This window comes from Pseudopipra pipra, chromosome 1, assembly GCF_036250125.1.
Source record: "Pseudopipra pipra isolate bDixPip1 chromosome 1, bDixPip1.hap1, whole genome shotgun sequence".
NCBI lineage: Eukaryota > Metazoa > Chordata > Aves > Passeriformes > Pipridae > Pseudopipra > Pseudopipra pipra.
This window is the reverse complement of record NC_087549.1, coordinates 36,493,129-36,510,393: the sequence shown is the minus strand read 5'-3', so window position 1 is coordinate 36,510,393 and position 17,265 is coordinate 36,493,129. Positions and strand designations below refer to the sequence as shown.

At 37.5% G+C, this 17,265-nt stretch overlaps 1 protein-coding gene across 1 annotated transcript; it reads right to left on the bottom strand.

Annotated features, from left to right (window-relative positions):
* Window positions 1-83: 83 nt before the first annotated feature.
* TTPA (alpha tocopherol transfer protein) lies at window positions 84-17,003 on the bottom strand. Its single transcript, XM_064652002.1, has 5 exons — window positions 16,739-17,003; window positions 9,371-9,524; window positions 8,081-8,274; window positions 4,814-4,924; window positions 84-2,945 (listed from the first exon to the last, which is right to left on the bottom strand). Exons 1-5 carry the CDS (start codon window positions 16,976-16,978, stop codon window positions 2,766-2,768), a joined length of 879 nt encoding a protein of 292 aa, XP_064508072.1. The 5' UTR covers window positions 16,979-17,003; the 3' UTR covers window positions 84-2,765.
* Window positions 17,004-17,265: the final 262 nt, after the last annotated feature.

Sequence of the window (17,265 nt, the reverse complement as noted above, 5' to 3'; positions counted from 1 at the left end):
CTCGGTCCTGCCCGCGGCCTTTTCCTTGTCTGCGTCCCGGGATAGGGACGCTTGTACCGCCAAACAGTGACAGACGAGGAGAGTTCGACCAGAATTTGTTTATTAATTAAAATGGCGTCGATATGTAAAAAATTATTGAAAAACATTGTGCATGACATTGTGCTTACAGTCAGTAGTAAATTACGTTTACATTGTTTAACAGGAACTTTCTTTTTTTAGAGGCACTTCTGATGTATTTGAAGAATAACGCACTTAGGGATCTTTGTTTTTTGACTGATGCTCAAAGCTGCCACATCACCACCTATCATAATAATACCTCCTCCATTAACTATGCAAATGTTACAATTATCTTGTGTCATTACTATTAGCAGCAAGTACAATTAGAGTTCCCACCTTCTATATAATATGTAAACATTAAAAAATAATTAAGTTTATGGAAAAGTAACTGCACTCAGCGCTTTAACTGTTGTGTTATGCAAACATGCTACCACTTAATAACAGAGTCAGGATATTTTTGAAGACATTTAGGACTTTATGTCCACAGAGCTGGTGTAGTCCAAATAAAGATTATAAAAACCTAAAAAACAGCTACATATGCATGGGCATATACATATGCAATCAAATGAGGTCTCTGCTACAAAAACCAGCAACAATTAGAGATTGGTTTCATGGGAAAAGTTTAAATTTTCCTGTTCACTGAAACACAGCTCATTCCTTTGTGCAGTTTACACGCAAGGATTAAAATTGAAGGACTGCAGAATTAGGACAATAGCTTCAGTTCTCCAGTTGGTAAATGATTTGGAACTTCAGATGCACACTTGAACAACTGCCAGATGCCTGACTACTCAGTTTATTTTCCTATAAAGAAGAATTAGCAGATGACCAAACTCCTCTATTTAAGGAGATTTTTTATCACAAAATAGTTCAATCTGAGGAAAAAAAAAAGATATATAAAATATATGATCCTATGAAAAAGTATCTGGAAAAGATTTATTTAAATTTAGGCTCCATGTCAAATATACCATGAAAGAGGAGAATGAAAAACACACTTGAGAAAATCAGGGAATTGGAAGAAAAAAAAACGTAAGCAGCTTTGTCAGTTTTTTAAGAATTTCTGGCACCTTACCACAGCAGAAGAAACTACAACCAACAAGTGCTCTAATGTCTTTCATAGATATTCCTCTAGCTAATAAAGAATAGCTTCCAATGACTTTCACAATAATGCAGTATTAGTCATAATGTAAAATAAGACATTTCTGACTTAATAGGATAGTATAATTTCTCTCCCCTAAGCATATACGAATATAGCATCCCAATGTCCTAAAGATTCCAAAATAACTGAAGCTATCATTTATAGCTACCTGAGAAACAAAGCATTTGTTACAGATTCATTTATATGAAGACTTATATGGAATGCTTAAGTATATACTGCTTATGCAAAGATTTCTTGGCTTATTACAAAACAAAGTTAAAAACTGGGTAAATGGACTCCAGCAGTTGTTGTACTAACAGCGATTTTAAGAAAAAGCTGAGTGAAAAGTAAAATAATACTTTAGATCATTAGATACTGGGGATTGCAGGATGCTGCTGCTATGTAATGTGAGTGATAGCTTTTACATATACAGTGTTCATATCTCAATAATGCCACTTAGAAAACCAAAACAAAACAGAAACAGGTTTCCAGTAAGTATATAGAGATTTTTTTTCATTACCCCTACAGAAATAAAGAAGGCTTAGCAGAAATGAAAAATAATTTCTTTCAGTACCTAACAGCAAATAGAATGGCAAGTTGTCAATTACTGTTCTGAAATAAAGACATCCAGCATCTTCTATGCTGAGGTTCGGTGACCTCAAAGCACCCTTAAACTATGTAGCAAGTATTTCTAAACTTCAGATCCGCAAAGAAAATCCTATTTCACTTTCTGAAACAAACAGATAATGCAAACAAGCTGAAAGCTCTTGCCCTTTGTAGTCCTCTACAGTAAGAATTAAAGGTGGTAATCTGAGTTGCTTATAGTTGTCCATACACAACATCAATTTGAAGAAAGAAAATAAGAATTTTCAAGTTTGTTTGGGCTCTCTTACCAGTTCCTCCTCCTGATTCATACTGTCATTTGAAGAATAGGTACATGGTGTTTTCCCCAGCTTCCTTTATAAAACTGGAAGATACTGTGTTAATTAGCACAAAAGGGGAAGTTGCACAAGCAGCACAAAGATTAACACAAATGTCTTACTGTTGCTAACTAATTTTCAATTTGACACAAACTAACAAAATAGCCTTTTTCCCTGAGAATCAATCCAAAAAGCAGCCTCTTCTCTCCTTGTAAAGTAGCCCTGTAGTCATACTTCTGCAACAAACTACTCTACCCTAGCCACATTCCGTTCTTTTTTTTATATCCTGTTGTCTTGACAAGCCAAGATACAAGAGCTAAGTGTAAAGGTTCTGGACTGCATTATTTCAAATGAGTTATCTCCAAAGACTTAACAGGACCAGTATCAGTCTGATATCCAATGCATTCTTCAACTTTCTGGCATACAAGTTAATCAATTACAAATAGCACTATGAATATGTAGAATTCATTAATCTCTTCAGACACACATACTGATAGACTCCAGTTAGTATAAAGTGCAGCCAATGTAAAATTCAGTGCCCTGCAAAGATACACTGGTTTCATTCGCAATAATTTCAAGTTCAAATTAATGTTTTCATATTAAACTCATTTCCATTTTCACTGTTTAAGAATTGATATAATACTGCAATAAGGTTATTCCTGTGCAACCAGAGAAATGCTCCGAAGATAATCTGCAGATGCCATTATAAAGTCAGTCCATTCTTTAGCCAGCTCTTCAAAGGAGACTTCCTCCCCCCCATATTCCAGTGGGAGAATGCTGATGGGGAAGTGTTCAGTCAGACTCTGCATGTAGTTATTTCCATGCATATACACCTAAAACAAAATATGAAAAGCATTTATTTGGGTATGAATGCTAGAGTACTGAGTGAAAACAGGCAGCAAACAAATTCTCTTCAAGAGCTGAAGCCACCAGCTTGGTTTGACTTAACAAGTGTACTTGTTCATAATTAGCTCCCTAAAAAATTAAGGAAATACTTTGTGAGTTTCCCATGGGTGCTCAGTATCTGAAGATTGCTGAAGGATAAACTACAACCTAAGAACTGTGTTTTATGTAGCTGTGAGCACAGGAGCCAAAACTTTTTCCAGACTGGTTTAGCAACACTGACAAACGTACACACGGCATCCCAAAGGCTGAACCGTGGGAGGACTGGAAATTGGTTTAGTCACGTGCTTGCCTTTCAGTCATTTCCAAGAAAAGGATAGTGTCTGGCTCCTAGCCAACACTATCTGGTCCTGCCACATGTGTTTAAAAACAACATTATGTAGTATGTAGGTTCAGGCATGTGTCAAGAAAGATATTCAAAAGAATTTATATCTTAGTCCTTATGTTTCAGTACCAACTGAAATTAGATCCTGGGCTACTCCACCACGTTAACCCTCATAACATTGTAGTTTTGTTTCTTCTCATTATAGGCCTTTTATTAACACCTGACAAGAATTTTCTTCAATTATTATTACGCAAAGACAATAAGGATATACACTCAAAAGCAAGTTGGCTGTCTTATCTCCAGCACTTCCTCATCAGGAAGTAAGATAAGTGAGTGAATAGTAATTATTTCTGTAAGGGTATGGGGAACTGGCCCGTAGAGTTGGGGGTTTTTTTTCCAGATCATACCTGTAATCCTAAGCTAAGAGACAAACAAGCTGCTTCTGTTCCACTCAATGAACTAGGATACCAAGTTTGTTTTGGTTTAGGCCTTTAGTGCCCATCTGCCCTCTTTTCCACTTTCAAAATTCTAGCCCAAAACTGGATCAGGTGACATGGGCTTTTTTCACAGGTGTTAATGTGAGAAAAGGAGGACCAGGGCTTCAGGTTGCTGAAGCATACTCCCTCTTTCTATCATCTTTTGAGAGTGAGGGACTGCACAAGGCTTCCTCTTTCTCATAGCAACACACATGCTAGGAAAAGGGGCAAATTACAGCTAACAGTGACCAGAAAGATCAGTGTCTACTGTCCTGGAATGTAGTGGCTATTGTAAACGTACATGTGCTGAGAAAAGGAGGCTTCAGAATGGGAGTAACAATAGACAGGGGTGCTTATTTTGTACCTTAGTCCCGCTGTCTACACTTCACTTTTATACCAGCTGAAAAGTCCAATATTCTTTCCATGCTACAATAAACCAGAATTCTTGGCATGCTTTTGCATCCAAATACAAATATAAATTTTCAGATTTATAACTGCAAAACTATTCAAAACAACTAAGAAGATATTTGGAAAAAAACTTCAAACTTAAGTCTGACCTATTTTTGATGCATAAATGCCTCTGGGGGTCTTTCAGGGCTAAATAGTTGTCTTCTACTAATTCTGCACAACTTGGAGCATAACATCACTGTTCAGTGATATTTTTTCTCTGTCATTTACAGACAGAGTATTGGGAGATCCAAGACCTATTTCTTCCTAGTTCTGCAGAATAATTGCTTTGTAACCTCAAGCAAATTATTAAACCTCTCTGTGTCACAGTGGTTTTTATCTTTAGAGTGGTGGTAACAGCACCACTTGCAACTCTCATGTTATTGATAACTGCAAATGCTTTACAATTAGATTCTGATGGCCAGTATGGCACTAACAAACAAATATGATTTATGCTCTTCAAAGCTCAAGAGTGACAGATACTAAGGGAAGTGCTACAGATTGTCATATAAGGGTTTTGTGACAGAAAGAAATATTTGTGTGCACTCACCCGTTGCTTTATTTTTTCAGTGAGAAAAGGCTTAATTAGAGCGAAGACTGGGTGGAAGAATAAAGGCTCATTAATCAAGTGGATACCTCGAACTTTTAGTGGAAAGGAATCCTGTCAATATACATGAAAAACAGCATAAGAAAAAAAAAATATTATTGTAAAGATTCTATTGCTAAGGACAAGACCTGCCTGGTCTATAGGTTAAACTACTCCTCCTGATCTTGCCAATTCCTCCATTTTGGAGTGTTCTTAATTTACACTGCTATAACAACATTTAAAAAAATCATATCTTGTTCCTCCCATTAGAAAGAAAAAAAAAAATCAGTAAGAGGAGAGGTTGATTATTAGAACAAACAAACAGAAAAACAAAAAAGAAAACTGCCACCAAACTGCACAAAAATATTGTACACAAACCTTGTGCTCAGCCTTTCCTCTAAGGTACAATTCTTCACAACAGAGATTCTGCTGCTAATTTACAAAAAAGGTATCAAGGCATGTGCTTTTATTGGCAACTCACAGCCTGCAGGATAATATGTAAATATATATAAATATAAACTACTGAAGATACTAACTTGAATTTAAATAAATTATATTTATAATTTAGAAACAAGCCTTGAAATTACTCGGAATTTGGCCAAGCCAGAAGTTCAGCTTTACGATAAAATTACTGTTGTAATAAAAATTAAAAAAAAATTACCTGTTATAAACTCTTTATAATATGAAATAGTTCTACTTGCATTCAAGATTCATTTAAAAGTCCCAGATATTTGAAATTTAAAAGAAAATATACCAGTGCTCAAAACCAGCATTGTGCAACGGGGAAAGTACAGTTTCCATTCATATCTCACCTGATACTGCCTCTGCAACCAGACATTTTCCACTTATAAAAATCGCATTTCTCACAAACATTTATGGTACTGTAGTTCGAAAGATGAAAAAATTCAAACCCAACACGTTTCTTAAGTGCCACTCCTTTTAGATTTCAATGTATGATAAAGACCTAAAAACTATCTGATTATAGGTTTACTTCCTCTTATTATGTGTTATCATATACCTAAAGTCTACTATCATGTTTTTCACAAAACAATTTTGTTTTAACTGGGGTAATAGACTTTTCAAGATAATGTCACTTATTATTCTTACTATGCTTTCCATTCCTTACTACGTATTTCCTTTCTACTAGCTTCTGTTTCTTAATGCAGAATAGTAATTTGCAAGACACATTTCTTAAGTAAAACATAGGGTTAAAACCCAAGGTTTCTTGTTTACTTATAAGAATATTCTGGGGTGCATTAAGCATTTGCTGGGGTGCATTAAGCACAGCATCACCAGCCGGTCAAAGGATGTGATTGTCCTGCTCTAACCTGCACTGCTGCGGCCTCACCTTGAGTCCCGTGTGCAGTTTTGGGCACCACAATATAAAGCTATTAGAGAGCATACAAAGGAGGACAATGAAGATGGTGAAGGGCCTTGAAGAGAAGCCATATGGGAAGCAGCTGGGCTGAGGTTGCTTGGTCTGTTCAGTCTGGAGGAGAACTGAGGGGAGACATTCCAGTTACAACTTCCTTGTGAGGGGAAGAAGAGGGACAGGCACAGATCTCTTCTCTCTGGTGACCAGTGACAGTACTCATAGAAATGGCATGAAGCTGTGTCGGGGACATTTAGTTTAGATATTGAAGAGGTTTTTCACCCAGAGGGTGGTTGGGCACTGGAACAGGCTCCCCAGGGAAGTGGTCACAGCACCAAGCCTGTCTGAGTTCAATAAATGCTTGGATAACCTTCTCAGGCCTGTAGTGTGATTCTTGTGGTGTCCTGTGCAGGGCCAGGAGTTGGACTCGATGATCCTGATGAGTCACTTCCAACTCCACATATTCTATGATTCTATGAATCTATGATATTGAATAACTCTAAGACAATCTCTGGGTGAAATATATGAATCTCGTTAAAATGATGAAAGAAATCAGGAAAAAAAAAGAAAAAGAAGAAAGAGTTAAAATTCTTTCTCATCTTAGAAAAGAACACTGGAAACACACGAGTTTTGACTATTTTTTTCAATAACTGTAATAAACATTTAGAAGCTTGAAAGACATGCAATGAATCTGAAACAGGTCAAGATGGAAACATCACATTCAAAGAATTTCCTGCTTTGAGATAATGGATTGAAATATTTAGATGTACTTGAAAATCCTATTCTACTTCCTTTCTGCTCTATTTCAAGGTTAAAAAAAATTACTAGCAATTTTTTTACTACCCTAGAAATCATCTGAAACACTCTAACTAATCTTGTTTTCATGAGATCTGGCTCAAGATTGTATAACACCAAGAGTTCTTATTCCAGATGTGAAAAGTTTTGAATACCTCATGGTTTCACTACACTTTTATAGTAGATACCAAAAAGGAAGAACAGCTGAAATTTTGATGATATTAGTTCAATGACTAAGCTTTGATTTAACCTCAGATATGAACCTTACCAAATCAGAGCAAGAGATTATCTCCCAGGCTCATTTCCACATTACAGGCTAACAGTTTTATTATTTCTGACTTTCAACCTAACTTCTAAAGGAAAATGGGATTATAAAACTACACTGTAGCTTGCTAGCCAATTCTCTGTCCCTCTCTTTTTTCTTTCATTCTTTTTTTTCCTCGCAAATCCAGAGGCAAAATTCAGCTGAATTTGGCAGAAGGGCATAAGTCTTGAAGAAATTAAAGTCCCTAGAAGTTTTATGAAAACTAGGAGGTGAGGTAGCAATGATTTGCACAAAATAATTCTCATGCTGGGGGCAAAAAGCAAGCAGAACATAAACACCATACATTCTGTTGGTAGCAGATGGAAGATTGTATAGCATCATTCATACTGTTAACGAGTTAGTAGTGCCTTGCTCTTAACTTCTCAATGCATGCCATTTATTATATTCTCTGAGTCTCAGAAATAAAAGCTTTGAAAGCTGAGTTAATGCTCAAAAGAATGGAAGAGATGCATGTCCCTTCTAAAACTGTCTGCTCTTACAGTCATGAAATTCTTGTGTTGTAACAGGTCAGTGGAGTTCTTATAAGATATCAGAAGTTACAGGGCATTTACTGCTATCGAAGAACACACTTTAAGTAAAATCAAGCACAATCTATGCCTATTAATGAATTTAGGATCTAGTTCTTTAAAGCTGCACAGACTGAGAAGGCCTACAGAATGAAAATTTACTATAGCTTAGAACAAAGGAAATATTGGAAGTTATAGCAATGAAGCTGCATAAAACAGTATGTCGTACTTACTGTGAGAACAGCAGCGATTTTCTTGGCCACTGCTGGACTGATCTGAAATGCATGAGCAAATCGCCAGCCTTGAAGATCAAAGATAGCCTTGACTCCATTCCGCTGAGTCTCAATCTCCTTTACGATGAGTTCAGATGTGATGAGACTTACACGAAACACATCGTATGCAGTAAATAAATTGGGATCCCATTGTCCTGAAGAGTATATAGATTACTCTGCATTACCATGGGAATACCCCATATACCTGTAGTTTTGCTTGCTACTCCTTCTAGTGTGTGTCTTGGGAACAGGGGCTAAACGGCAATATTAAACGTCCTGAAATAAACTGATTTGCAGTACGTAAGTTACTTTGTGTGCCTGCTCTGTCACTGATCTTTTATGCTTTTTTTGTAGATGATATCACTTAATGGTAAATGGTTATAGATATCACCTAATGTAGTATGTTCCACCTGTGGCTCCAGTCTCCAGTGCAAGGTTTTGACAGGAACAGCTCAGTCATGCTAGCTGAGAGTGCAGGTCATCAAATCCAATTGATTCATATAACTATATCATATTCATAACTATGTTTTAAAAAAACTTCTGGGAGTGCTTCAAACATTTTCTAAGTGTTGTTAGATAAGGCTCTTTGGGTACAAGTAAACACTGAAAACCTGGCGAACTGCTCATCCACACCTAAACAGAGCATTGATACATGACTAGGTATACACCTTTTTTTTTCTGTTCTCGCCTCTCTGTGCTGCATCTGCACCAGTACCACAGTCTTAGCCCATGGCTTTGAAAATTTACATGAACACAAATAATTGTTGAGACACTCAGACTCAAATAACCACATAATCTTACAAGTTTTAAGCTTTAAGACTTCTTTGGATATTGACAAGAATTCCACTAAGAAGGAAATTAAGTTCTCCTTTAAGAATTGTACAACTTTAGCCATACCAGTATCATAAGTAAAACGATGTAACCCTTACAGCTCAGTAACTCACCTTTATATTAATGTAATGGGATTTCTAACAGAGAACATCAATATGTTACCTGTCTAGTTAAGACATTGTGATATTATCTGATTTTATCAACAGCTGCTGTTGTAACCATAAAATATTTTTGATTTGCTGCAGAAATTGTGATAATATAAAAAAAAACTAAACCAAACCAAAAGAAAAAACCCCAAACCACAAAAAACCTCTACAAAAACCCCACAAAGCAAGCACACAAACAAAACCCACAAAACAAACAAAAAATACCAATGCCAGAGCTGAGTGTGAAACAGTTCCAGCTAATTTTGTCACTCACCTATTCTATATATTAGAACTTTGCTTCCATGTGGGTCTCTTGATCTAAGGACTCCATGATAGCCAGCTTGCAAAAGACCAAGAACAGAAGATGGTTGTAAATCTGCACTTATTTCTGGGCATTCAATTCTCCACTTCTGATAATTCTTCAATAACTGGAAATAAATAAAGGTGGATGTCAGGTAAGCATCAGCTATTGTATGAAGAGCACAGTTAAAAATGTTTTCCACAGGTGGTCACAGTCAGGTTTAACTCTTTACATTGGCTATAATTTCATTGTACGATTTAAGCAAATCAGTCCTAGAAACAGAATGTTGCTATACTGGATCAAATAAGTGGTTGAATTTAGAACCCTGTCAAGTTGTTAATGGACTGCAGTTGTCATTTTGCATCAGAAAAGAAAACTGGATGTAGAATAAGCCTGTAGTTTCTATGTAAAATGCACCTAAATTGCAGTTTTCTCACTCAGGTTACTTTTAGGGCTATTCAGTTTGACACTGCATCAGATTCATCCAGCATTTTTTGAATTTAAATGTTCAAAACTTTTACAGAGGAACATTTTTCTTCACGCATGTACCCTCTCTCTTCCTCCCCATCCTCCCTTATTTTGTACACACAGTCATCAATAATTCTAGTTTACTATTTGAAACAAGTATAATCATTAGTATATCCGAAAACATTTTTGAAGTCCCTCCTACCCCTCTGAAATGGCAGAATATAACAAAGTAATGGGTTCATTACACATTACACAATTTCCCTCCCACAGAGTGGAAATAATGAGAACCTGTTTGGCTAAAACAGAGATCCTGTCTGCTATCAGGGACATTATCACCCTAGTTTCTAAGGCTGGAAGGCAGCATCATAGCTAGTATTTCTAAGGCACAGGAAGAGCTGTGTGTTGAAAGGCAATGGCCTAACCCCAAGGAAGAGGCAATTAAAGGCTTTCCTTTGTGAGGTGACATCTATGAAGAGGAATTACAGGTAGCTCTGTGAAAGGTCATCTTAGAGATGGATCATCAAAAACTAAGTTGGTGATGCAGTAGTTCTAATTTCCAAATCTAATTACTGTTTTTCCTTTAATATTAATTAAGTGGTGGTGGGGAAAAGGAACTGCTCTGCCCTGCAACTAAAATTCATTTAGAATATTTTGCTTATGTAAGTAGGAAGCTATGCAAGACTGTCTTCTGAAAAGTTTCCTCTCAGTTCATCAACCAAATTTTGCCTACTCTGTCACCCATGCTAAGTTCTCTAGCACTGAATTTGGAGGGCAGAAGGATAGCAAATAATCTAGATTTTGAATTAATTTCCTCTATAGCTACAGCTTAGAGTTTTAATCCAAGAGTTTCAAAGGAGCTAAGAGAATCAGAATTTTTCAGCAGCTCATTTCAAAACAAACTGAAATGTAGGTTTAAATCTTAAAGGTAGCCACTGAGAGCAGCAATCAACAGTCTTGCATTTCTGTTAATTAGTATTAACAGCAACTAATTTTTATTCTGTTATCAATTACTCCATATTTTGCAGTAGAAACATTGCAGTTAAAAGAGCTGTCAGCTAAAACTAATAGAACATAACCATAAATAAATTACAAATTTCTCGTATCTATGCAAGTATAATTTTCTTCAGCATTTCATTGGAAGAATGGTCAGAAGGAACTTCAGTAGAATTGACTTCATCCCTTGGAAAATCACAGCATCAGCTATGACGATGGTTACCTACAGGCTCTTAGAGGGAGACGTGAGATTCACCATCCTGTACCTCATAGCATGTCAGCTAATTAGTCTTATTTCTTACCCTTTCCTCTACTTTCAAGCTTCTTGTATCATTTTACATAAAACATACCCTTTCTTCTGCTCAGATTGAGGTCTTGAATGATTTTGAAGGTCTCTCAAATGAATTATCATGAGGAAACTATTTCCAAAATGTTATTGTTTTTCAGCACTTACAAATACATGATATACTGATCAGAAATTAGCTATATCCTTTATGGAAATAGCACCTATAAATATGTATTTAGGTACAAAAAAAAAAATTAAAAAGTTAATCCGCCATGCTAATATCTCACTTGATTTGGCAATGAAAAAGTGGTTAAAAGCCTCATCCTAAATCATACATCACAGAAAGAAATATTTAATCATTATGAGAATTTTACTAGAAGCCTTTTGACTACATTAAATCAGTTCTAGACTAGGTCAAATTAAAAACTAACGAGCAAAGGAAAAAGGCAAGGGAAGGGGGGAGTAGGGAAAGTAAGTTAATTTGTGGAAGGGAAATTCACTATAATTGCAAAAATAGGCCTGATGAGGTACTCTGATTATCTCACTCTTCTAGTGCATGACTCTCTACAAAGGACACTGTTTGAGCAATTCCAGCCACTTTGTGCCAACCAGACAACATTGTCAACATATGTTCTTGTCCTTGCCCTTTTCAAAATAGACACTTTAAAAGCAGCAAAATACAAAAGCAACAATACAAAACAACTAGGCAAACATCTGTCATTTCTCACTTTTCTTCTAAAATCTTTGGTATGACAACTTAATGAACCAAATAACAATTATGTACTTTAATTACATATTTTAAATACCTCTTCGAAGAGCTGCCTGCTAAACTCAGATGAGAATAAAAATGATACATCCATTTAATACCCTAAATAATCCCATCTTGTCAGTACAGTTAGTTTCTCATTTTTGGGAATATTTACATTTTCCAAGTTGGAAACAAAAAGGATTTAAGTTCTGGACCTTTGAAGAAAGAAAGTAGTGTTTGCAGCTTGTGACACACTCGAGATCATACAGAAGACATAATTTACCTACTGGCACATCCACTAAGGAGTAATTATATAGTTGGAATACTTCTGATCTGACACTTTCCATGACATGAGCAAGTGGTGCATCTTTCAGACATACAACATGGCTAAGCTTCAAACATATTTCACTTGGCCAAAAAATCAAGAAGTGCTGAAGAGTTCTCAGATTTTGAAAACCTGATCTAATTACCTGAAATGATTTAGAACTGAAGTAAAGGTTAGTATTAGATAATCTTCCACAGCATCTACAAGTTTTGGAGAAGTTCTGTAAATTTTTATTTACGTAAACAATCCTTTTTTTAGGAGCTGGACATACTCAGATCACACACAGTTACTTAAATGAGTAATCCTTAAACATGTAACAGAATTACAAAGCTAGCAGTGGGTACTTACAGGTTTTCTAGTCTCATACTATTCAAACACAAAAATTAATGCAAAATCTTTTAAAAATACTATTTTTTTTCAGTAAAGACATCAAGAAAAACATAAATGTTCTGTATAATAAACAGTCTGGATATAAATAGAAAAACCTAGTGTCAGGAAAAACAAGCACATTCATTACCTAGCATAAAAAATTGCTTAGGTACTTACAACACAAGGAAAACATCACAATGTATAATTATATGTGTTTACAAACTGAATAACCTACTTAGCATCTGCTCAGCATCTGAAAATAGATGCAAGATAACTTAATAAATGGGTAAAGCTGGATGAAAAACTCCAGACTGGAGTTAAGCATTAATTAAGAGGATTTTTTCCTGATGTCTGTTGGGGATAGTTCCAGATTTCTGAACATCAGAGATTATACAGTTACTAATTAAACCAAAATTCATGTGCTACAAAAAAAAAGTGAACTTAGTATTTTGCTTAGAAGTAAAAGAACCAGAAAGCAATGCACTTGTTGGAGAAACTAATGCATCTGTATATATAAATTAATTTTTTTTTCTTGATTAATAACTATTTATTTATGTTAACAAGGATGCTAGACAGAACTAAGCCTCTATTGTGTCAATAGTTGTCCAATGCACACAATGCTTACGAAAAAAAAGATTTCTATTGGCATTTTTTGGAGGAAAAACCACAGCTTAAACTTCAGAATATAAACATATATATATATATACACATCCACACCTTTGTGCATATATATTTTATATTTCTTTTTATATATGTGTATATAGATACACCCAGAATTTAAACATATAATATACACAGAGAAAAAATTGAAAGCAATTTTAGAGAGACACAGAACTTTCTCAATTCCACATGCATTACCTCTTTGCCATTGGGAAAAGACTGGCGCATGCCTAAGTTGAGATCTTTGGCTTAGTGCAAAGGGAAGTCTGGCTGACTGATCTGTGCTTCCTCAGCAGTCAGCCCAGAGAGCTTAATAAGGGCTCTTCCATCCTTTTTGAGGAATCCCTTGGTATTGGTGGAAGAAAGGCAGCCAAGTAATTGATTTAAACTTAGTATTTATGTTTGAATGACGTGAAGATCCTCAGAGACAATGCCTGAGACTCAGCAGTATGTTTGGAACTATGAAAAACAACCCTTCTTGGACAGCACAGTTATTGTAAGTTACTGACTTGCAGTACAACACACTAGGAAGTCCTGATTCCTCTGTAAGTCAAATGCAGAGCAAACGAGCAAACCCTAAGTCTTGCCATATAGCTTTGTATCAACCAGTACTCCTAAAAGGATCCTAAATATTTAGAGAGTTTTCAGTGCCATAAAAGCTAAGCATGTTATGAAGACTCTGGGCATAGAGTTTCAATGTTGCATTTTTACTGCATAAAGAGATTTTCGTTCTGTTCCCCAGAGTATAATGCATTTCAAGTAGAAAAAGACAGTATCCTCAAGTCATTAAGAATCAGTCCTATAGAAGAGTTGGGGAATGTAATGCAAGGACATAATGAAATGCACTAGGCAAAAACATTTATGGTGGAAAGAAGATGCTAATTCTCCAGATTTTGCATGTCACTAATGAATCCAAGTGACAGTGGTTTTGATGATAACAATAAAATCAAACATACACATCTAGCTGGTACATTAAAAAAGGGATATATAAACCCATTGCTTTAGCACAATTAATAGAGACCTGTGGCCCTTCTTCTTAGTTGACAAGTTTATACGGGAGTTAAATGTATCTGCACAAACTAACTCAACGCTCAGCTCAGGTATGAATTTATATTCAGATATGAATTTATTTCTTCTAGCATGATAGATATCAATATGTCAGTAGTTAAAATCAAGTCTGGAATTGCCAATGGAAAAATGTAAAAGATTGCTGTTGCAGTGAGTCATCATAAAAGATTTATAAATGGAATGTCTTGCCATAATTACCTGATTATTCTTTTCTGAAGCACTTCCAAATGTTGATAACAGACATCAGATAAATCTGTGTCAATTAATAATCATTAATAAACACTCTGGTCAGTTGACAGACTCTTGATTCATATTTAAGGCTAATTATAAGTCTGTACCAAGACCCTGGACAACCGCTGCTTAAAAGCATTGACAGGGCCACAAACTTTGATTATCCCTTAGCTGCTCTACAAGTCCTATGCAGTAGGTATACAGGAGCCTAGTGGGCAAAAAGGGACTGTATCAGCCTGAATTCCAAACAAAGAGGCAACATCAAACCAGGACGGGAGGGAACAGCCACTCTCTGGACTGATGGCAGGAGGGCTCTGTCTAGGATGAAGTACTAATGTAACCTCTGCATGAAGTCTCACTTGGTTTAGATGAATATGTCTTGTGACCACCACAGATTTTTGCACAATAATTCTCTTGGGCCTTGATCTCCCAATTGCAATAAACACATTCCTTTGGCCAAAGGGGGGAGAGGTATGCTTCTTTTATTTCTCCTATGCTGCAAGAGAAGTATTCTAGAAAAAAAGTGTCAGCTAGTATGTGGAACATAAAGTACCAATAGCTACAGCATGTGGACAACGGAAATTCTAGACAGAAACATTAAATACAGGTTGGTTTGGACATCAGAATCTCTCAATTCAAACAAAAGGTTGAAATTCAGAAACTTAGCAGCCTGTGGAGACCCAGAAAAAAATTAAGAGATTCTAAAAAGACTTAGTTTTTTCAAAGCAGGTCCCCAGTCTAGAGGACTGATTCTCAAGAGGAGTATAGGAAATTTGCTACTTCATAGACTCCATCTCTAAATCTAGCTTAGATTCCAGACTCTTAAATATTAGACCTACCTACAACGCACCTCACAATTAGTCACATCAAAGTGCAGAAGTGCATGAGCCAAATGCTGAATTTCACTGTCCTGTCTACAGGATTACCAGTAACAACCAGTTGCAATGCAATTAGGAGTGGATATTCAGTGGTGCATATTGTCCTCGTTAAGCCCTGCTTTTTGGAACCAAGGAATATAGGAACATAAAATGGCTTTTGTTAGGAAAGAAAAAAAAAGCATGGTCCTACAATTGTTAGTGCACAGCTTTGATATAAAAAAATCTCATGAACTTCAAGCAAAAGTAAGATCCACAAACACCCAAAGGAATCTGAATTGACTGCCTAGTTTTTCTGCTGAGAAGGAAATTTAAAGCTATGACACAAATCTCATGAGTCAAATGAAAAGAAAAAAATCTAATTTTTAAAGCTATTTATGATTAAGGGCCCAATTCAGTTTTTCACATTCTTTTTTTTTAGATACCTCAATCCTGCAATACATCTGTATGCAAACAATCTTCTCTCACAGTGACTAAACTTGGAAAATCTACAGTACAGAGAAGTCAGAAAGTAATAGGTGAAGTCTCTTGGGCAACGCTATGTACTCAACATCAAATTCCATGGAAACACAGCTTCCAGTTGGCACACTGTGAATCAGCTTTTGCCCTGGGAAGATTTGGAAATACTTTCTGCTCCAAAGGTTTAGTGGTTGCCAGTCTTTCTTTAAAAAAAAAAAAAAAAAAAAAAAAAAAAAAAAAGTAACAATCTGTACCTTTGGACATTAAAGATATGCATGCACTGTGGCAAAAAGCCATACAAAGAGCCAGGAAAGTACTATGATTTACTAAAACCTGCAAGGAGTGGTGTAAATGACTAAACTTCAAGAGTAAAGAAGTTTTTACACGTAGTTTTTTTCAGAGTAAGTGTATCGCTGCTAGTAACGAGTAACCTGAGCCCGACAATCATGACAAGGATGTCCTTTCAAGGATACTGTTTCCTAACCAGAGCTGTAACCTTACCGCACTTGCTGCATACGGGAGTGACTGTACCACACTAATCACAACTTTTATGTTACCTCATCGACACTGCACAGAACCAGCCACGCTGAATGTGAGACAGCACATTCACTCGGTGCCACGCTGAAGACACGCGTGACAAGCAATTAAGTTACACCCTGAAACTCCTCGGCTGGCCTCGGCCGACCCCAGAAGGGCAGAGCTCACTCGCCCACCCAACACCCAGCGATAGCCCCCGCCCGGCTGCTCCCCACGTCGGGCCAGGCCGGTGACAGCCACCGCGGGGGCTCCCCAGGCACCGGGAGATGCCGCCGCCCCCTCCTCCCCCTCCGCTCCGCGGGCGGCCACCGCTGCTCTTTACCCTCCAGGCCAGGTCCATGTGGAAGTCTCTGGCGCGCAGGAACCGCAGCAGGAAGGCATCGGAGAGGGGCTGCGGCCAGCGCTGTCCGGGCTCTGCCTCCGCCCGCTGCCGCAGCTCGGCCACGGCGCTGCGCACCCACGGAGCGTGGTCGGGCAGGTCATTGGGGTGCCCCGCGCCCGGCGGACCCTGCAACATCGCCCCGCTCCGAGGGCACGGCCCGCTCAGCCCCGCCGGCCCCATTGGGACCCGCGGCGCGGCGGAGCCCGGCAGGGCTGCCCCCGCCCCCCGATGGGCTTAACCCCTGAGCGCCCTCCCAGCCCCCAGGGCAAGGCAGCAGGCAGGTGTGCCGCGTTCTCAGCCAGCCCGGCTGCGACGGCTCGTCTTTCGGGGTTGGGATTTTTTTTCCGCGTTTATGAACTTGACCAGCTTTTAGAATTTTACGCTTTAAGCCCATCTCCTGTTTTTCGCTTACAGCCCTAAAAGCGAGCTGTGACTGCTCCCTGGGGAAGGTGAGGGGTGGCCCCACG